Source organism: Biomphalaria glabrata, chromosome 9 (assembly GCF_947242115.1).
Source record: "Biomphalaria glabrata chromosome 9, xgBioGlab47.1, whole genome shotgun sequence".
In the NCBI taxonomy this organism is placed as follows: Eukaryota; Metazoa; Mollusca; class Gastropoda; family Planorbidae; genus Biomphalaria; species Biomphalaria glabrata.
Genome location: NC_074719.1, coordinates 3,913,365 through 3,936,357, shown reverse-complemented (window position 1 = coordinate 3,936,357; position 22,993 = coordinate 3,913,365). Strand labels below are relative to the sequence as shown.

The window sequence follows — 22,993 nt, the reverse complement described above, 5'->3', positions numbered from 1 at the left end:
TTTTAAAATTTTATTAATAACTGTAAGACACTTAGTTAGTATTGTTAGACATTTAGTATACAGACCCACCATAGTGGACGGACCTTGAACGCGACATTTAAGACTAAGACTAAGACTAAGACTGCTTTATTGATCCTTACGGAAATTTGTTGTGATTACAAGGACTCGTTTCTCATATAAAGACAACACAACAGAAAAATACACATAAATACAACAGACAACATAAAGAGTTCATTCAGCGACTACACACAGGTATCTTGGTGCATTTCATGTTCCCTGATCAATGAGTGGCGGTGATAGAGTCTGACCGAGTGAGGTACGAACGAGTTTTTGTACCGCTCCGTTCTTGTTTTGATTGACAGCAGTCGCCCACTTCGCGACGACCTGGCGTAGTTCTGATGGAGCGGGTGGCCGTTGTCTTCCAAGATTTTTTCGATTTTTCTTAGGCACGTTTGTTCAAAAAGTTCCTTTAAATGTGGTAATTTAGTGACGTCACGGGCCAGTCACGGCTTAGTGGGTTACAGTCTATTTATGCTATTATTAGTCAGTTGGTGTTTGGACTTTAAGGGGGATAACTTCGTATTACGGACATAGACTCGACTGTGACCTTTTCCGTATTAAACTTCATTCAAGTCTATAACAGTCTGGTCTTAGTCTTTCTACTTGTTAATCGTTACTTCGTAGTTTAAGCGAATCTAATACACCCGTACAAGGAACCCAGACATCTCCAGAGAAATCTGTCCAAGTCAGACAGCCATCAACAACTATAAGTTCAAGGCCTATCACATAACAAAGCAAACATCAAGGAACAATAAAATGCAAGATATGCGGTTATTTTTTAAATATATATTTTTGTAAAAAATTATTATTTATTTCAATACATGGTTTATAGCTCTTTAAGTAAAAAAAAATGCATTTCGAACTATCAGACATTGGTTTCTTATTGTGAGAAAAAAACATCTGTAGAAAGAAATAGTTGAATGTCTAAGAAGTTGGTAAATATATATATATATAATCATCTTTATATATTTGTATGACTAATTAACTAATTTTTGAGGAAACAATGATAACAACAATATTCATACACAAAAATAGTCATAAGATGTAAAGAAAATTAAATGTGTTTAATGTGTTTTAGCTAATCACATGTTGGACAAACCAACAGACCTTATAGAAACATCCATCCTCTTAATAAAATCGCTATACAGTAAATTAAGATAATGTTATAAGTGGAAGTGTGTGTGATTATTGACGTATTGATTCGTTAAGATCTTTAGTGGTTCTAGTTTTTAACTGAAACAAAGTTTTTGAAAACAGGCCTAAAACAAAGTGGGGGTAAAATCGCGAGGAGAAACTTACAGATATATGGGTAGATACTTTTGTCAGACTTTACGATCTATGGGTTAAGTTGATGTAAAGCTCATGCTTATCTTATCTTATAAAATAAAGACGTTACTTCAAAAAAAAACAACAAAGAAGATGATGACAGTTATTTGTCTTTTATCACCTGCATTATGTAGTATCCACTACAATATTTTGCCTTTTTTTTTCACCTGTGCGATGGAGTGTCTACTACGATATGTTATTATAGAGCCTACATTGTATATAGCATATCCTATACTCTTAAGCGAGCAATTCTTGTATGTATGTATGTATATATATTTATATTTATATATATATATAAATTTTATTTCGAAAACGGCTCTAACGATTTTCTTTAAAATTTCAAGGTATGTGCATATTAGTAAGAAAAAAATTCTCAACTCATTGGCCACATTGGGAAAACTCGAGGTCGACCGTTATATCAGTTTGAAAATGCCTCATTATCGAAAAATTAATTTTGGCTAGAATGTTTTATGAATGAAAATTTTCCATGACGTAAACGGGAAAAACGCTGTTTACGTCACTAGGCTTACCGCAGTATACTAAAATATTTCTTTGCAAACAAGAACGAGTTTTAAAGGATCAATAGACCTAATTAAACATTTGCGCACCATCTTACTGTAGATTGATTTATTATAGAACTATGAAAGAAAAGTAATGAAATTAAATGTGCCGATATATGATTAGTTATTGTGTTTTAAGTGCTAAATAAGTTGTTTACACTTTAATTGTGTAGAGCGGTGTAGATACCTTTTACTTTGTTGTTTATTTTGCTGGTGACCTCCAGCTGTCTCGTTCTGAGGTTGCATGCAACCATGTGCTCTCTTCTATGTCAGCTAAGTCAAGTTTGCGCCATAAGCTGGTCTTTTAAGGGTTTCGGTGTTACGTCGACCACTTTTTAGCTCACCAAAAAATCCTGCCTTTGGCATGCGTTCGTCTGAGATTCGTCTCCCATACAGGATACTGCTCTGTCCAGCGTAACTGTCGGACTTAAAGAATTCCCTCTATACAAAGGCCGCGGATACACATTTGAGACCAAAAGAAAATTTGCTGCCGAGGACAGACGCAGACGCTAAAAGAAAATCTTAATCGAGCATCGCGGACAATGGTTATGCTTGCCCTGGATGTGGCAAGATATGTAGGTCACAGCTGCAATCCTCATTAATTTTCGGACTCTAAGACAAGCCTTATTATTATTATTATTTTGCTGGTGAATTATTACCATGTGTTCATGCTTCAGTGTCTACCTCTCCTGTACCAAAACAAAGGAACTGGTCATAACACAGCTTCTCTACGCCTTACTTGCTCACACTTAACATGATATCCATCTAGCGGTCAACGAGTTTGAGTACACTGCAGCCTCTTTTGATTTAACTATAAACCTCGGTAAAAAGCTTGGAGTTAGGGCCAGGAGAGATCTGAATGGATGGATGTGTAAAAGCAGGCCATAGTACCACAAGGATGGATGGATGGCAAAAGCCGGTATGAACTTCCTATAGTCCGACTGTCAGGCTGGGCAGGGCACGTATCCCGTATGGGTAACGAGCATATTGTTTGGCGTAACAGAGGTGCCCCACGGAAACGTTTCTTTAGAAAACTAATGCCATGATTTAAGTCTAATAAGAAAAAATGCGCCATTTTACTTTGTCACTAAGTGCATGTTTTACCCTATAACGTAGAGAAGTTACATTGCAAAGACTTTCTTCCAAGCCAATAATAGTAAGCCTACAATAGTTTTACGCAAAAGATAGATTGTAAAACTATAAGACGGACGTGAGCTGTAGTTTGTCTAGACTGTAGGAGGACTTAAAAGACTTTAAATTTAATCGACATGTACAATTAGGCCTACAATTAGAACTAACAGAACACTAAAACAACTCTTCAGATTAGTAGTCTTTATCCGATCGTTCATTTTCGTAATTACAAGAATATTCCCAAAATGACTTCGGGTATATAACCTTCCGAAATTATTTAACAGAGCGAGGTTCGGCCACCTGGTACAAAAATATTCTCAAAATGACTTCGGGTATATATCCTTCCTTAACAAATTATTCATCCGAGCGAGGCTCGGTCACCTGATATTAATAAACATTATACTTGTTTCTTTTGCTTCAATTCCAAAAGATATAGTAATTAATATCTCTACAGCGGTTTTACTATTTTCAGTGCCATCCGGTTCGGTTCACACGCTTTTTTTTTTCGCTTTTTTTTTCACCCAACTATGACGTCACTGTACACACATATTACTTTGTTATAAAAATGATATATTCCACTACTGTTTCGCTATATATAGAAAGCACGATGCACTTTTATTTGCTAGATGTTTTTAAATAATCCTAACCCTAAGTTCCTAAAATTTAGCCATTTGAATTTGACCTTTGGTACACATCTTTGTGTCCACCGGTCAAGAATTCGCTAACAACTGATCAAAGTATTTGCCCTCTCTTTGATGCCTGTTAATCTTGACAAATCGGTCATCTTCGCTTTCTGTATCTTTCATGTGGTATCTGTAGCGTTCAGTGGCGAACAGTTTGGTTACAATCATAGACAGTGCGGATTGGTCGAACCTGTGCAAAATAAATGCGCACCTATCAATCGAAAACGTGTCATTTTAGTTTCTCAAATATACAGTACCGGATGTGTAGATGTTGGTGTGTAGTTGTCGGAGGAAACATAAGGCCATTATTTTAATGTTATTAAAACAGTATTTGAAGTTATGAATAATATAGCTTGTCTTTCAATTTACACATTTTATTTTTTAACAAGAAAAACAACGAAAAATACTTTTATAAAAAGCAAAGCTTAATATTAAGCGTACTTGTATCAATTAGTTGGGATCAGTCATGTAATTAAATTTGTAATAGATCTAGACTAAGAATAAAAAAGGAAAAATCATTGGCAAAAAAACAAAACCAATTAGAGCATCTGTTTGAGACAAACATTCATAAAAAAAGCTAAAAAGATTCTAGAAATGAAATATCACCCTTTGGGTCAGGATTTTGTGATTTTACCATCACAAAAGAGATACAAGACACCGATAGCAAAGACAAACAGACACAAACACTCTTTCGTTCGCCTGGCAATCAAATCATTAAATAGAAATTATCTGATAAAATTTTTCTTATGTAAATTATGAGTGAGTCTTGTGTGAACGTATATTTGGGTTTTCTATAATTATAATGTTTTGTTTGGTGTAATGCACAAATTGTAAGACAAATTTCCTTATGGATAATAAAGATTATTATTATTAAAAATAATAAAGGGGGAATGGCCTGAATTCCAACTCATGTCTCAAGCCTTCTTAGGCTTCTCAAGCCAACACGTCAACGGGTAACCCACTCTGCTAGTAGGGAGCCTAAGAACATGGAAGATTGTAGAGTTATCTATTGTTTCTATAGTCTCTATAGTCTTCTATAGGCTGTGTTCACTAAGACACCGTATAAAGGGGACTAATTCAGCTTATGCCACCACTTCAGTCAAGTGCAAATTCTCTCCCTTGTTTGAGATACCAAACAAAATAATTTAATTACCAATAGTTATTTAAGAAGTTGATTTTTTGTGTTGTCACGTAAAATAAATAAATGTGCAAAATTTCAGTTTGGGTGTGGCAGAAATTAACGTGTACAAACTTTTGACCAGACAGACAGACAACTGACAGACAGAAAGACACAGAGTGCTTTGATATACGTTTGTAAAAAATAATGATTAGGACGTTAAAATACAAGAGATCAATCCATATAATTTAATATTTTTTGCTTGGGAAACGAAGCCAAAACACAACAACATTGTATATGTTTATTAATTGTGCTCTAAAATGTTAAATTGTGATTTTGATAGATTATTGAAAGGATATTTAGTTTCGCAGGTGGTCGAAAGAAAAGTACAGTCAATTTGTCTTTGCTGGACATGCGCAGTGGTGATGATGACAATGACTCTTTAATCTTGCTGCTCAGTAGCGAACCAAGACCACTACTTCACTCTAAATATCATACGTCTTTAATTTATCCTTCTTATCTTATCTTATCTTATCATTTCTTATCTTATCTTATATATTACAGACGTTACTTCAAAAAAAGAAAATAATTACGTCCTACGCGTTTCATGTGCCAATCTAGACATGCATGTTAAACAATGACTTAAACTCTGCTAAGTCGTTGGTTTTCCTAGCTGATTCAGGCAATCCATTCCATTATCTAATGGCACTAGGAAAGAAGGAGCACTTGTACGAATTTGTTCTAGCATAAGGAATAAGAAATGTGCCTCTGTCTTTGTGTCTTTCTGTTTACTTCAATGGTTTTTAGTTTCACCCATGAGTGCTTCAGCTCTGCTTTACTTTCGTTAGCCTCCATTATTGGCCACTGAATTTCTCTATATCACTTGCTCTTCTTTTTCTCTCTTATTGAATTTTACTACTTTAAGAACGCAAAGTGGATCTTACAAATCAAAGAGCGGATGAAACATAATGTGCTAATCAACTTTTTAATTGCCATTGACATTAAGTTGGCTTGTCTTTGCGTTCATAGATTAAATTGAACTGCAAAACATTAATTTTACGTTGATACAAAGTCCTAGCCGTGACCTACATTTTTTTGCCACATTCAGCGCAAACATAACCGTTGTCTGCCGATGGTGGGCAAAAGTTATTTGTCCTCAGTAATTTATTTCCTCTTGGTCTAAAATGTGTAGCAGCTTTATTACAGTATTTCCTTAAAATTCACCGTAGTCCTTTAAACAGTGTCCAAAAGAAAGTTCCCCTTTCAGACCTTGCAATCTATAAAGCTGATGATGTGAAGGTTATCAGCTTTGTGGTCCTCGGTTAGCGAGGGTGTCATGTGGCCAGCACAACGACCTTAACAGTGTCCACTTAGGAATTTACTGTTAATCTGGAAGGTCAGCACCTGTACCACCCTCTGACAGGCACTTAGAATCGATTTTATGCACTTGAATGCGTTTGCGTGGTCAGTTGTCACTGTCCCTTCGGTTGATATATCAACAGGGTACATTGTTAATTTAGACAACTTCCATAGTCGCTTAAAAATGTTGTTTGTTTTACATGTTTCGGATGTTCCTTCAGAGTTGAAGATTGGAGTTTCTAGTCCAAACCTCCCGCAGGACGACGGTGGATGGGAGCGGGCAGGGTTTGAATCCAGGACCATCGATAAATCCAAACGACAGTCCAGCGCGCAAACCGCACGACTAGGCAGCCATCCTTGATCTCTAAGCTTAGGTATTCATATTTTCATTTTTCACTTTCAACTTTTTCTGGGATAGCTTTTCCGCGAGGTTGATGACCATTGAGTAAATGTTGTCGACTAATATACACTGTCTTGTCAGTTAAAATAGGTCTATCCCAGTATAGCAGATAAATGGTTGACTTGAGAACCGTCTGTGGTGAGTATATATAGTATGGGTGTGGGTATACAAACACATGATTGTGTGTTTGTAGCAGGGCATATGTGGTCTAAAATTAACATAAATACCACTGACCTATCCAAATTAATAAGCCTAACTATAAAAATGCACATCACTTACCTATGACACCAATGTAATATATTATATTTGCCTTGACAGTTCGCACTGTTTATCGTTGTATTGGGACAGAAGCAATCCTTTTCAAAGCCACACTTGGCCCAAGGTTCTAGGATAGCTCTGACTATAAATGGCGCTTTCTTCAGCACGATGATTCCACTCTGTATCTGTGTGTAGTTGAGGTACGCACAAGGCAAGTCTCCCATGTAGTCAAACATCTGAGAGAAATGACGTCATCAATAAAAGCACTTAATTGAATGAGTTTGGGTAAGTCTCGTTCTCTTACATGCCACGCAAGTAACTTGGGTAGCATTTACACGTGACAGGATGAACATATAATATACGTTTAGTTGCAATGGTTGTATGGAGCTAGAATCTAACAAAGATTTAGTTGGACTAGCTGTATGGAGTTAGAATCTAACAAAGATTTAGTTGGAATAGCTGTATGGAGTTAGAATCTAACAAAGATTTAGTTGGAATAGCTGTATGGAGTTAGAATCTAACAAAGATTTAGTTGGACCAGCTGTAAGGAGTTAGAATCTAACAAAGATTTAGTTGGAATAGCTGTATGGAGTTAGAATCTATCAAAGTTTTAGTTGGAATAGCTGTATGGAGTTAGAATCTAACAAAGTTTTAGTTGGAATAGCTGTATGGAGTTAGAATCTAACAAAATTTTAGTTGGAATAGCTGTATGGTGATACAACATAACAAACCTGAATATCAACAAGCAGTTACAATGTAAACGCAACTACAAATGTGGTGTGTAAAGATGAAATCTATATGTACAATACGTACATTATTTAGAAATACAAAACAACAGATTTTTTTCTTTTTTTGAGGTCAAAGGGACGTAAGTACCGTCAACTATATTTTTTAGAAATTTTGGTCTTATAAACATTAATTTATGTTATTTAGAAAGAGCACGCATTCTCATTTATTTCTAAACCAAATAAAATATTTTCTGATTACAAAGTTATTGAAGTTTAATCATAACAGGAAAGTGAACTACAAATGAGTAAAATGAATAATTCGTTCGGATCATGGATAATAATTACGGAGAGATAGAATTAATAACTAACCTTATATAATACAGACATTACCTAAAAAAAAGAAGATACTCATGCATGTTAACCAATGACCTAAATTCTACAAAGTCACTGGTTTTCCTGGCTAGCTCAGGTAACCCATTCCATACTTTAATAGCGTTAGGGAAGAAGGAGTATTTGTACAAATTTGTCCTAGCATATGGAACGAGGAATGTGCCTTTATCTTTGTGTCTTTCTGAGTATTTTATTAAATTTATTTTTGTATTTGAAGATTATGGTTCAGTGTTTTATTTATAATTGCTACTTTACTTTTAAGTTTTCTATCCTGAAGGCTTTCTAAATTTAGTGATTTTACTAAAGGTGTTACTCTAGTCAAATGTGAATATTCGTATGTTATGAATCTCACTGCTCTATTTTGTGTCTGTTCCAGTTTCTTAATGCTTTCTTGAATTGAGGGGGTCCCGAACAGAGGATACATATTCTTTTATTGGCCTGACCAAGGTTAAATAACATTTTAGTTTTATGTTCTTATTTGATCTATAGAAATTTCTTTTTTTATAGTTTCATCAATATGGGGATTCCATGATAGTTTGCTTTTATTATTACATTATTATAATTACATTACATTACATTATTAAAATTTTGCGTTTTTAGTCTGTGTTACTGGCAACTAATGAATGTTAGAATCATAACACCCCGAGAAAGAATTCAGGTGTAAGCGAATGTATAGATCTACTAGACTTTATTGAATCGTAAACTACATACAGGGGCGTAGCCAGAAACTTTCCACCATTTGGGGTCGGGAAAGGGGGCTTGACCTCTTTTGGTGCCCACGCATTTTGCGTAATATTTTAATGTAAAAAACACTCATTTTCAAATTCTCCCCACCCCTCTATCCACGCTAGCTACGTCACTGACTACATACACTTATAGCTAGACTTAGAATACAATGAGCAAAATGTCTATAATCATCAATTTATTAAACTCTGGAATGAATAATTCCTGCATGCGGAAATACCCGAATTTCGTTCAAGATAAATATCTTCTTGTGTTCTAGCCAAATTTATATTTTTCTTTTTTTACTTTGAAAAATTATAACCGTCAAACCAGAGTTTTCCATATGTGGCCAATGAGCTAGTAATTCTTTTTCCAAAGATATACAGAATCTTTTGAGATCATTGTCGAGGTTTTTGAGCCCCGCCCCTTCTTCCCCAACCACCCAGAAGATCAAGTTTTCATATAGTTTTGAGTTGAATAGAGGCATTGTAAAACAAAAAACAAAGCTTGAAATGAATCTATTCAATATCTAAATAACGTAGACTTTCTTACACCTTTCAGAGTTGCCACTGGGATATTATGCATTATCTTGGCGCCCCAGAGCTGAAGGCCTAGTTTATCTCCCCTGTCTAGTAGCTCTAGCACGGGGTCTTTCCAGGAGATGGAAGCATCTTGATACACGACCAACTTTCTCGCTTTCATCATGGAGGCCTTCAATTAAAAAAAAATTAATTAAACTATACAAGACAAACTTTTTCATTGGCGTAGCTAGGGTGGGTCCAAATGTAAACATCCCCGGGCCCCCAGATTAGTGGCGTCCCCAAATGAGTGCCCGAAATGTGTTTTTACATTAAATATTATCGCCATTATCTCATGTTATGGTGTCGAATGTCAAAATGCAGGCCCCCCCCTCCCCTAAAGAGGTTAACCCGCCCGGGCTCCTAAAACCCCTAGCTACGCCACTGCACTTTTTATTCAACTCAAACTTATGAAAAGTGAAGCGTTACCATGACAATGAGAGGTTTCCACGTGTAACATCCTCGTTCTCTGAAGAATTTTGGAAAACGCTCAAATGGAAAAACAACTACATGACACTTGCAAGCCTTTTCAGTCTGAAGTAAAGACATCAATGCATAGACTGGTGAAATAAATCTGAGTGCATCAGGACAAGCAAAGAATAGTGTAGCTTGTGTATGTGTGTGTATTTTTCTTCTACGGCAGACTTTCACGATAAACTAAAACAATGTCAAGGACGCTAAGCTGAGATTTAAACGTTGCCAACTAATGAAAGCTACAAAGAGTGTTGATTATGTAGCGCTAAGTGGTGCACAATAATACTCATGTAACGTTAAAAAATAACATCTCCTTTATTTTGTACACCGCATACACCGAAAAGCTTGCTATTTATAGATTTTCCACCATGTATGACAATCTACCATTGTTTGTTGTCAAAAAACTGATTAAAAAATGCGTCAATAGTTTCGTATTAATTTGAAATACACACACATTTCTCATATAAAATACTGAACCATAATCTCCAAATACAAAAACAAAATCAAATAAAATACTCAGAAAGACACAAAGATAAAGGCACATTCCTCGTTCTATATGCTAGGACAAATTTGTACAAATACTCCTTCTTCCCTAGTGCTACTCGAGCATGGAATGGGTTGCCTGAGCCAACCAGGAAAACCAGTAACTTGGCAGAATTTAAGTCATTTGTTAACATGCATGACTAGATGCATGACGCGTAGGACGTAATCATCTTCTTTTTTGAAGTAACGTCTGTATTATATAAGATAAGATACGATTGCTTGTTTGATTCGAACTTGTTTATTTTTTTTTTATAAAGTCAATCCAGCATGATTGGTCATTAGCACTATATGGTACACGATTCCAAATTCATATCAATGGCGTTAAAAAAATTATTATCGGTGGTTGGAATAACCAAAACGAGTCTCGAAGCCCATCCCCCTAAGTAGAGGCATAAAGCCCATAAAAAAAGTGGTGTAGGCCCCTTCCAATTTGTCCTAATTTGAGATATTTGATTGGTATACATCCCCCATCCCATGAGACCTACAGACCATAGAGGGCGCTGGTTTAAAATCACACGTCATTCCTTTCAGACCACTCTAGTGTCAAAGTCAATACCAAAGAGACATTATAATTTGATATATTCACAATGTTTTTAACTATATGCAAATCGCTAATTTGAAAGTAATAATGGAGGTAACATTGCTATAAAAAATAGTACAATGTACGTATATTTATAACAAATTTCTTTAACATCTCTATATGAGCGTATGTGTTTCTATTAATTTGTAGATATGAAATGCTAGTACATAATAAGTAAAGTTCTCCACTCTAGCCTTGTGACCCATGGGGCAGATAATATAAAAACCAACCACTTTTACTTTCATCGACTATTGCCAGATACCCAATAGTGTGAAGTGGACTTATGGGCGGCCTTATTCTAAGTGACTGCATTTCGTCGTTGGAATTCAAACTCGAGACTCAGTCGGTTCTTAATCTAAGCGTTTATCACTCGGCCAGGCAATTAACTAAAACAGATAAGTTGATATGCTAGATGTAATAATAGCATTGATACAGTAATTTTGATTCCACTATATAGATAGAAGGCTCCATTTCTGTATTATTAGTATTACGTAGTTTATATATTAAATCTATTTATATACTTGAACTCTCGTTCAGCAGAGCCGGGCTTAGATAATTCGAGTCCCTAATCAGGCCCTAAGCGAAGTGAATTTGGTGGCCCCAAATGAAATAAAAAAAAAAAAAAGAAACAGTGAAAAAAAAAATTTTTTTTACGTAATTTATTAATAACCTGCCCCGGGCATGTTACCCTGCCTCATGGTGGCGCCAGGGTGGAAACGATAGTAAGAGGAAACGATTAGGCTAAAGGGTAGCAAAACAAGACTCCCGTGGGGGTGCCTATGGGGGTGCGAGAGCATCCTCATTGCACTGCGCGGAGTTGTAAGAAAGCTCCCACAACCTTGTCACAATCCAGGCGCTGTTCCTCAAGGGGCCATTACATAAATGGCGTGTCCCGCATAGTTAGCCTGGTATAGAAACGGAAAGTGGCGGGGGTCTTAGTGTATGCGGTCTCTTGCCGCGAGTCTGACCCACCCGTCAGATAGAATAGAACAGTGTACACTGTTCTCATTCAGGCCGGTGAGAGGGAGATCTTGTTCACTTTTGCTGGCCTAGAGTTCCAAGAGCCGACGGCTCAACTCTACCTGACAGTTTAAGAAGAAGAAGAAGAACCTGCCCGTCTATATTTAAATCGACAAATAACTAAAATTTAATGTGCCTCAAAAGTAGAGACAGAGACTATTTAACATGGAGTCATAGTACTCCATTATGTTTGAGATCTTATCCAAGTTTCTCAAATTTTTCTGTAATTTTTTTTAAGTCCTGTGCGAGGCTCCCACCAATTAGAGGCCCCTAGTCAGCTGCCTAATTTGCCTTTGCCTAAGTCCGGCCCTGCGTTCCGAACCAACACTATTACTTTTTCTCTTCGTCCATTTGTTAGCCCTATATCAAATATGACCAGGACCATATTTTGAACTCTAGGGTAGACAACTGTGTGCAGACTGTGAACGGCGGCCTGTGTCTCGTCGAAGTGGTTATCGGACGTGGCTGTCACAAATATCACATCACTGACTGGGATGGTGGACGAGAGATCCTCAATTAGGTGACGATTCTCTTCTGTCAGTGTCAGTTCCGGTGACAGCAAATCCCAGATTCTCTCTTTCGGGTTTAAACTGATCGGCCGGAAGCAGTTCTCAGGTTGACATGCTGTAAATTAAATTGGTAAGAGTTAAATGCATTGATAACAAGGCGAGATAGTTTTAGTACTAGGTAACTTGAGACCATAGCAAAGAATTTGGTTTCTTTATTGTTTTGTTTTTGTTTCATTATAGTTTATGATCCACTAGGACATCAGTGTTTATAGTGCGATGTTCCTTGCGAACGCCGGTATGAACAGTATAGAGCAGGGGTTCTGAACCTGTGAGACACGGCCCCTTTGGGGGGTCGATTGACGAATTGCCAGGGGTCGCCTAAGACCATCGAAAATATGGATTCTTCTATTGCTGTGTGTGTGAGGGTGGGGGGGGGGGGTCGCGGCAAAGTAAGGAATTGTAAAAAGGGGTCGCCGAGCTTAAAAGGTTGAGAACCGCTGGTATAGAAGGACTTCTTATGGTCCGAACATTTACGCTGGGCAGGGCACGAACGAATGCCACAAGTCTTTTTTGGTGAGCTAAAAGGTGGTCGACGTAACAGAGGTGCCCCACGGAATCGCTTCAAAGACCAGCTTAGGCGACAACTTGCCTTAGCTGACATAGTAGAGAGTACCTGGTTGCATGCCGTCTCAGAACGAGACAGCTGGAGGTCACTCGCAAAGGCCGCTGGGTACACATTTGAGACCAAAAGAAAATCTAATGGATATGGGGGCGCGGTGGCTGAGTGGTTAAGCGCTTGGCTTCCAAGCGTGGGGTGATGGGTTCGAATCTCGAACTGCAAATGTCGTACGTGCAAACTGTAATTGCACCGGCCGTTCGTTGGACAGATATCATCAGCGTGGCGAGGGGGAACTACTGTGTGAGCAACTGGGTTACTGCTATAACTAATGTCCAGGCATTTATCTCATTTCTATGAAATGATCCATAGACGCTTAACAAGTGAAGGCGGCCATGCATAGATATAATTAACTAACTCTGCATTTAAGGTAACTATAAATTTAAGGTAAATTTATATGTTTAAGGTAACTCTATCAGGGCCGGCTAATGGATAATGGTTGCCCTATGCGAAGCGAATTTGGTGGCCCCAAATGAAACAGAAAAATAAAAAATAAGCGAAAAAAAAAACACACGCCTTTTATTTAAAACCTGATGTACTTCAACACTGGGGAACGTTTTTTGTATTTCTTCTCTAAAAAAAATTGTTTCGAAGCCCTAGGTGTCTGCCTAGTTTGCCCATATCTAAGACCGGCCCTGACTCTATAAGTAGATAAAGTAACTTAATTTGCTCAATCCACTTACCCTTAGAAGTAAACCTGCAGTCTGCCGTGACATTAAAAAATTCCATATCTGTTTTCTTATTCAACATTACCCTCAGCGTATCGGTCAAGGAATCGAGCAAACCTTCAGTCGTTGGCGGATTTTGAAATTCACCTACCGGAAAGAAGCATGTTTATTATTTAAATCATTTAAAGAACAGCTGTTACAGATAAAGATCTGGAGTCGCGGCCAATAATTTCCAACATTAATCAATTTTAATTGTTTGTTTTTTTAAAAAGCACTGGAACGAAAACACTATATGAAGTTGATGTTGTTGTGACTGCTCTAATAGTGAATTATTTTCTATAATAATCTTTAAAAATGATCCATAAAAATATTTTGACATGTTTCGAATGTTCCTTCCAAACCTCCCGCAAAACGACAGGGGGGGGGGGATAGCGGTGGGCGGATTTCGAACCCTAACCATCGAGACCATCGAATTAATAACATAAGTTTCAGAAGATTACAATTAAAACTAGCAACACATGGCTTTGTTTCAGTATTGAACGAGAATGTTTTATTTCAGTATTGAAAGAGAATGCTTTGTTTCAGCATTGAAAGAGAATGCTTTGTTTCAGTATTGAAAGAGAGTGCTTTATTTCAGTATTGAAAGAGAATGCTTTATTTCAGTATTGAAAGAGAATGCTTTATTTCAGTATTGAACGAGAATGCTATATTTCAGTATTGAAAGAGAATGCTTTGTTTCAGTATTAAACGAGAATGTTTTATTTCAGTATTGAAAGAGAATGCTTTGTTTCAGTATTGAAAGAGAATGCTTTGTTTCAGTATTGAAAGAGAGTGCTTTATTTCAGTATTGAAAGAGAATGCTTTATTTCAGTATTGAACGAGAATGCTTTATTTCAGTATTGAAAGAGAATGCTTTGTTTCAGTATTGAAAGAGAGTGCTTTGTTTCAGTATTGAAAGAGAGTGCTTTGTCTCAGTATTGAAAGAGAATGCTTTGTTTCAGTATTGAAAGAATGCTTTGTTTCAGCATTAAAAGAGAATGCTTTGTTTCAGTATTGAAAGAGAATGCTTTGTTTCAGTATTGAAAGAGAGTGCTTTGTCTCAGTATTGAAAGAGAGTGCTTTATTTCAGTATTGAAAGAGAATGCTTTATTTCAGTATTGAACGAGAATGCTATATTTCAGTATTGAAAGAGAATGCTTTGTTTCAGTATTAAACGAGAATGTTTTATTTCAGTATTGAAAGAGAATGCTTTGTTTCAGTATTGAAAGAGAATGCTTTGTTTCAGTATTGAAAGAGAGTGCTTTATTTCAGTATTGAAAGAGAATGCTTTATTTCAGTATTGAACGAGAATGCATTATTTCAGTATTGAAAGAGAATGCTTTGTTTCAGTATTGAAAGAGAGTGCTTTGTTTCAGTATTGAAAGAGAGTGCTTTGTCTCAGTATTGAAAGAGAATGCTTTGTTTCAGTATTGAAAGAATGCTTTGTTTCAGCATTAAAAGAGAATGCTTTGTTTCAGTATTGAAAGAGAATGCTTTGTTTCAGTATTGAAAGAGAGTGCTTTGTCTCAGTATTGAAAGAGAGTGCTTTGTCTCAGTATTGAAAGAGAATGCTTTGTTTCAGTATTGAAAGAATGCTTTGTTTCAGCATTAAAAGAGAATGCATTGTTTCAGTATTGAAAGAGAATGCTTTGTTTCAGTATTGAAAGAGAGTGCTTTGTCTCAGTATTGAAAGAGAGTGCTTTGTCTCAGTATTGAAAGAGAATGCTTTGTTTCAAAGCTGCACAGTTTAGCAGGAGAAGGGCAGGCAAACTAAGCAGCCGCCTAGTGCCTCCTATTGGTGGTCCTCGTTTAGAACTCAAAATAGTTTTTTTAGAGTGCGGAAACATGGGTCAAATCTCAAACATAGCAGAACTCTATGGCTCTATGTGTACTAGCCAGTCTCTAAGACTACCTGATTCAAGGTTTACACACTAATGTTTAGATCTACTTGTTACACAACATGTTAGAAGACCATTGTTTCCTTCTTTTGGTGAAATGTCGAAACATTATTTTAGTCTGTTGATTATGAATCGTCCATGAAGCACGACGCATAGGATGTAATCATCTTATTTTTTGAAGTTACGTCTGTATTTTATAAGATAAGAAAAAGCACATTCGTGATATCGGCGCTATATGAATTTAACTTTTTTGTTGATTTAGATCTAGATACAGGAATTTTTTTTTAAATTCATTGCTATTTCTTGTTCTTAATGTGTTTTTTTTTCTTTTCCTTTTCAGTTGGGGGCTACCCTATTCACTTCGCCTAGGGCCTCCAATTACCTAAGATCGGCACTGTCAGAAAGCTTAAGCAATTCCTGGCTCCAAGCTAGCTTTTAGAAGACTAACTGTAGGAAGAACTACCTGATCTGGAAACCACTGTACTTCTGAGCTATAGGGCTTGCTGCATGAACCCAACAGTATTGAGACAGACGATAAGAAAAGCACAATTAGTTAGGTCACTAGTGTAGCCTCAATATCTTTTAACTGACCCGGATATATATATATATATATATATATATATATATATATATATATATATATATATATATATATATATATATATAAAGAAATATATTATAAATGACTTACGTAATGATCTTCTATAAGGTGCGATGAGTGTTATAGCCAGGTACAATGTCAAGGACATTAACGCCAACGTCACAGCTAGATAGAATCTTTTATACCTTTGTAACAAATAAGTTATATATCTATAGTTATGTATCTCTATAAGCTATATATTATATTAATAAATAATAGGAATTTTTCTTAGAGTGCCATATTAATGAGGAGTACAGAGTACATAATTTCACTTGGCTACGTAGCCCCCGCTTCGACCTACATATTTTGCCACATCCACTGCAGACATAGCCGTTGTCTTTGTTACGCCAATCACCTTTCATCTCTCCCAAGAGATTGCCTTTGGCATATGGTCTTCTAACATATGGAAAACATGCCATGCCCAGTAAGCATTCCCCTGTACTGTCCATGCTGGCATTCGCAAGGATATCGCTATTTGTGGTGCAGTCTTGCCATCGTTTGTTCATGATGAAGCGGAAGTAAAGCCAGCAGAAATAAAGCCAGCAGAAGTAAAGCCAGCAGAAGTAAAGCCAGCAGAAATAAAGCCAGCAGAAGTAAAGCCAGCAGAAGTAAAGCCAGCAGAAGTAAAGCCAGCGGAAATAAAGCCAGCGGAAATAAAGCAAGCGGAAATAAAGCCAGCGGAAATAAAGCCAGCGGAAGTAAAGCCAGCGGAAATAAAGCCAGCGGAAGTAAATCCAGCGGAAGTAAAGCCAGCGGAAGTAAAGCCAGCGGAAATAAAGCCAGCAGAAGTAAAGCCAGCAGAAGTAAAGCCAGCGGAAATAAAGCCAGCGGAAATAAAGCCTGCGAAAATAAAGCCAGCGGAAATAAAGCCAGCTGAAATAAAGCCAGCAGAAATAAAGCCAGCGTGGTCAAGAGGCCAAGTGCGCTTGAACTTGGCTTGGCTTGGCTACCTAGAAGGGGGCTCGAGGTTCGATACCCGACTCGGGCAGAGTTGTGTTTACTGAGGCAGCAAGGAAGACCAACTCCTAGATACCCCCTTCCCCTCACTGGTCCACAAATGAGATTGGACCAAAAGCGCATGCATGTTCTGAGCATGCTATAAGCTTGAAAGTAGCTATATAAAAGCTATAATAATAATAAAAATAAAGCCAGCGGAAATATAGAGAGCTAGCAGTAAACAGAAAGCAAAAGTAAAGCTAAACGTAACCAGATGCAGAAATGTCTACTTTAAAAAGAAACCTTGTGACGCTTTTTTACCATTCAACTCACAAAAACATGAGAATGAATTTGGATATGCGGTCACGTGCGTCACATAGAGGTCATAAACAAATCCTATGAAAAGCAAGTGGGTTTATGTACGTCATTTCAAGTTAAAACCTTATTTAGAAAAAAAAAATTCATCTACGTACATTGGTTCCATGTCAATATGAATAAAATAAAGTGAATGTAACAAAAACCATTGAGCATTGAAACATATTAATTAACAACTTGTGCATTAATATCTGACTCTTGCAGATAACTTGTGGACTTTATCGTTTTGTAAAGGATTATGTTGTTTTTTTCTTATTAATTAACTATTAATGTTACTTAAAACAAAATTTTATAATAATGACATGTCACTTTGAGTATGTAAAATACAAGACAAGTATACTAAACACCAAAAGTAATCCCATTTAAAATCAAAGTCTAATTATAATATGCACAATTATAAGACTGAAGATCTTACATGTTGTATTGCTCGGTGGCAGAAACATTCCGTAATGTTGACTGAAACTGGATTCAGGGTCACTTATGCGAAAATTACCACGTCAGTTTTGGTGACTCTGTTGTCAGACACGGCAATGGTATTGTGATCCCATTGGTGAAAAACACATTTCAAACAATGAACAAATGAAACCCTTAGCAGCTGCAGTCTATAACATGATACAGTAAATGTTGTTACGTCTGAATACAATGTTCAAGTAATGGGCATACAATCTCAGACTCTGCGCTGCAATCTAGATTGTTAATTTCAGACCCTGCGCCTCAATCTAGATTGTTAATTTCAGACTCTGCTCCTCAATCTAGATTGTTCATTTCACACTCTGCTCCTCAATCTAGATTGTTAATTTCAGACTCTGCTCCTCAATCTAGATTGTTAATTTCAGACACTGCGCCCCAATCTAGATTGTTAATTTCAGACTCTGCGCCTCAATCTAGATGCTATTTCAAAAAATAAACGTCTTAAGTGTAAGAGTCCAGATTATATGGTCGCATAGCGAGGTAGTCTGCAGTGGACAACAAAAGAAGAGGGGAGAGAGAGACAGAGAAAGAGGGGAACAGAGGGGAACAGAGGGGAACAGACATAGGGGGACTAAGAGTGAAAAAGAAAATTAGAGATTAAAAAAGCGAATGAAAAGAGGGGAGAAAGAGACAAAGTAATAAGCGAAAGTGTTATAAGGTGATAGAGAAAAAAAAAACTTAGCGAGAAGAAGAAAAAGCGAAGGACAGAAGAAGAGAGAGAGAGAATGAAGAAATAAAGAAATAAAGTTAAAGTGCGATAAAAAAAAAAGCACGCACATAAAATACAATGTTAGAAATTTCATATCGATTTATTAATTAAACCTTAAAGTTTACGCAAACTAACCAAAAACTCTCTGATCAATAGTCTCTACATAAAACTACAATAAATCTGACATACAGAAGAGACGCATAGTAATAATTTGAGTAGTGGGCCGATACAGTTTGATTACGACGTGGTAGAATTCTATAAATGTCAAAAGCTATTGAAAAAAAAAGTGTTTTGGCTGCTCGACCCTTGACAAAACGTTTAGATACACAGATACAGATACTCATATTGTGTTACAAATCTGCCTAGTCCATTTTGTGACATACCAACAAGAAAAAAAGCTCTTCTATACCATGAAATAAAAAAATGAAAAAAGCATGGGGAGGGTGCATTGTTTAGAATTAATAGCTATACAATTTCAAGCAGCTGTCTCCCCACTAATACTAATGGATACAGACCAAGGAGATTCAAGAACATTTACAGCCTTTATCGTCTCTCAAATGTAATATATTTATTGCTACTTACAAATTACAATTTATAACTTACATATAAATACATGTTTTGTTTTAGAAATTATTAAGATTAGAAGTTTTTTATTACACAGTTGTTAGAGACTAGCTCCCCTTGATTCAATATTTAAAGTTCCTCTTTCAGACCATGCAATCTATAAGGCAGATGATGTTAAGGTCATCTGTTTTGTTTTTTTTTGGCCAACGGTTAACGATGAGGGTGTCATGAGGCCAGCAAAATAATCAACCGCCTTTACTTTTCCTAGCTAAGGTACCCATTAAAGTTTAGTGGACTCAGGGGCGCCCTAAAAATCACGAAATTCAAAAACCCAGTTTTCACAGAGATTTGAACCCAGAACGCCAGGTTCGGAAACCAAGCATTCAATCACTATTTCCATAGTTTTAATTGATCAGGCATTAGAGTTTGCAAACAATGGTATTGTAGATTTATATATATATGGCTCCTTTTGTCTCGAAAGGCAATGGATGCGCCCAAATGAGTCACTGGTTTTGGTTTAATCTTGAGAAGGGGCAGAATCTGGTGTGGCTAATTGTAGATTTGGACTTGCTTTTAACTAGATACTTCAGAAATTGATTCAAGTCTGACATCAATAACAGTTTTATTATAGTTTTATACCAGCCTTAAACTCCCGTCCATCAGTCACACACTGCTCCCAAATAAACGAACCATTATTGCTCCAGAACTGTCAAGGCTTGCTTAAGTCAGACATTTATTGCCATACGATCATGTACGTGATTGACCCAAGTTGTCAAGCCTTATGGCGCACTAAAGTAGCCTACAGCTCAAAGATGTGATTATAAATTCGACTTATGGTTTATGAGACGGCTGCTTATAACATTAGGCCTATAGAAGACGGTATTTTTTTTTCTCAAAAACAACCCTTTTATAAGATTGATTAATAACTATTTCATTGTATGAGCAGATTACTTTATTATTCCACTTCAACTGAAATAATTTGCATATTTTAATGAGTAAAATTAAAAAGTTCCCATTTTCGGACCTTGTGGGCAGAACATGTAAAGGTCATCTGTTTCTGTGGCCACGGTTAACGAGGGTGTCATGTGGCCAGCACAACGACCAAGCGCCTTTACTTTCCCCCAACTAATGTTAGGTACCGATTAGAGCTGGTTGAACTCAGAGGCGTACAAAGATCCCGAAATTAAAAATCCACAGTCTTCACCAGGATTCAAACCTGGGACCCCCGGTTCGGAAACCAAGCGCTTTACGACTCAGCCACCGCGCCTCCAATCATTCTCTTACAGCTTATAAACCAGTTACTCACATGACGATATGATCTTTACTTATTTATATATAGGCCTGTGATGTCATCTTTTTATTGTACAATTCGTTTCCTCTGTAAACAAGAGAGTTATTTCTCTTTAGGAGTGTGGTGGCTGAGTAGTAAAGGGATTGGCTTCCGAAGCGAAGGGTCGGGTTCCAAACCCTGTAAAGTCTGGGATTTTTAATATCCGGATTTTTAGGACGCAACTCTAATAAGTATTTGACATAAGTTTGGGAAAAGCAGAAGCGTTAGGTCAATCAATCGTGTGCCACAGAAACAGGTGGCCTTTACACTATATTCCACATAGATCCCAAGGTCTAAAAGGGACTCTGCTTGTTTATTTTAAATTGAAACGATAATGAAGACCATTGAAATTTGGAGGCCGTTTGTATACTATCAAGCTGCGCTACTGGTTCTAAAATCACATTAAACAAAGCTTTTAAAAGTGGAAAGAACAGCACATTTACAGCCATGTCTCTATACTGTAAGATTTCTTTCCCTTTTCCTATATCAAACAAAATTAATGAATTATCACTAATTTGTTTAACTGGGTCATATTTTCTTAGGGATAATGAATAAAAGTGCAAAGTTTCAATTTCACACGAGAATGGGAAATGGGAGAAATAACGTGTACACAATCTATACCAGACAGACAGACCATAAACACAAACATAAACAACCAGGAAGGTGAAGTAGTTCAGGCCCTCTGTCTAAGTATTTCAAACGTCTTGGCCAGAAAAGTTGCCAGAGTTTTAGATCAATGAAAAGATATATATATTTTTTTACACAACATTCTGTGAGCATATGTATTGTATATTATATATTCACATTCATGCAGTAGTTTAACATGATAAATGAACATCTAATGAGATTGTTTAAAGTAGGTTGGGCTTTTCTGTCCCCTGTTAATGTTCACATATCTGCCATCATTCAAATCACTTCCAGGCATGTGAAATCTGTAACGCTCCTATGAAAACAATTTGGTCGTTATGGTGAACAAAACTGATTGGTCAAATCTGGTGAACAGAAACATGGAATAAAACATTCGCATTTTAACTTCTTTGTTAAGTAATTCATTTTCTAAAGTCTATGATGTATTTAATTCTTTGTAACCGTGTAGGGCCTATTAGCACACGCACACAGTCACATATATGTGTGTATGTTATGTGGGGATAGAAAAATTGGGTGTATATGCTAGAAAATGGAGCTAAGATGCTACAGAAAGATCAAATACAAAGACCGGAGTAGACTGGAACAGAATGGATTAAAATATAAACATTATAGAATTGCCAAATATTTTTGTAACATTTTATTTTAATTTCTTATCTTATGAAAAAAAGAAGATGATTACGTCCTACGCGCGTTCCTAGATCAATCTAGTCAAGCATGTTAACCAATGACTTAAATTCTGCCAAGTCACTGGTTTTCCTGGCTAGCTCAGGCAACCCATTCCATGCTCTGATAACATTAGGGAAGAAGGAGCATCGTAGTCCATTTAACAGTTTCCCCTGAGGAATTTTCTGGTGATGTGGCAGGTCTGCAGCGGTACCGCCCTCTGACAGGCAACGAGGATGTTCCTAGGAATGTTAAGGGCCTTGAAGGTGTCTGTGAGGTCAGTTGTTATTATCCCCTCGGTTGATATAACAATGGGGTATTTTGGTATTTTGGACAATTTCCATAGACGCTAAATCTCCAAGCCTAGGTTCCCATATTTTCTTTGTTTTTCTATCTCAGTTTTTCTTAAATTATGAGACAGTGGTACGGCTATGTCGATAATGGTAGCGTTTTTTTTCTTTTTTATCAACGAACAGAAGATCCGGGCGATTGAAATCTACCGTTTTGTCTGTCAGAGGAATGCTGTGACAGTTTGCGTAACAAAATCCTTCCATATTTCCTGGTCATCAGCTGATCTTAGGAGAATTTCCATTCTTTCCTATATACCGCCATTTTCCGTGCGAAAGCAAGGAACGATGTGGCCAATGGGGCAAGAGCTGACGAGCTTGACCTGCTTCCTTGCCTCTTTCCACGTTAGGTTTTTAGCTTTTTTTCACCCGTTCGTCTGTCGGTTGCTACAAGCACAGGAGCTTCGTCTGCAGTGCTAAAAAGTACGCACCAATAATTAAAAGCTTTTTAAGAAACATTATTTAAATAAAAAAAAAGAAAACTTACTTATTTTGTACACCGGAGACTCCATTAATGAGAATCGTCCACAAAGTGTATGTTTGTGTTTGGGGGGGGGGGGGACGAGTCAGATAAAATTTGTGATGAACAA

At 36.8% G+C, this 22,993-nt stretch overlaps 1 protein-coding gene across 2 annotated transcripts; it reads right to left on the bottom strand.

Annotated features, from left to right (window-relative positions):
• Window positions 1-1,109: 1,109 nt before the first annotated feature.
• Window positions 1,110-18,828, bottom strand: LOC106066229 (uncharacterized). Of its 2 annotated transcripts, XM_056042523.1 has the most exons (8): window positions 18,087-18,825; window positions 16,412-16,506; window positions 13,799-13,930; window positions 12,265-12,554; window positions 9,743-9,847; window positions 9,288-9,446; window positions 6,916-7,130; window positions 1,110-3,950 (listed from the first exon to the last, which is right to left on the bottom strand). In XM_056042523.1, coding segments are annotated over exons 1-8 (1,161 nt in total). In that variant the 5' UTR covers window positions 18,089-18,825; the 3' UTR covers window positions 1,110-3,787. The 2 variants fall into 2 exon arrangements, with proteins under 2 accessions (XP_055898498.1, XP_055898499.1); XM_056042524.1 differs by lacking the exon at window positions 13,799-13,930 and having other exon boundaries at window positions 18,087-18,828.
• Between the last annotated feature and the right edge of the window lie 4,165 nt (window positions 18,829-22,993).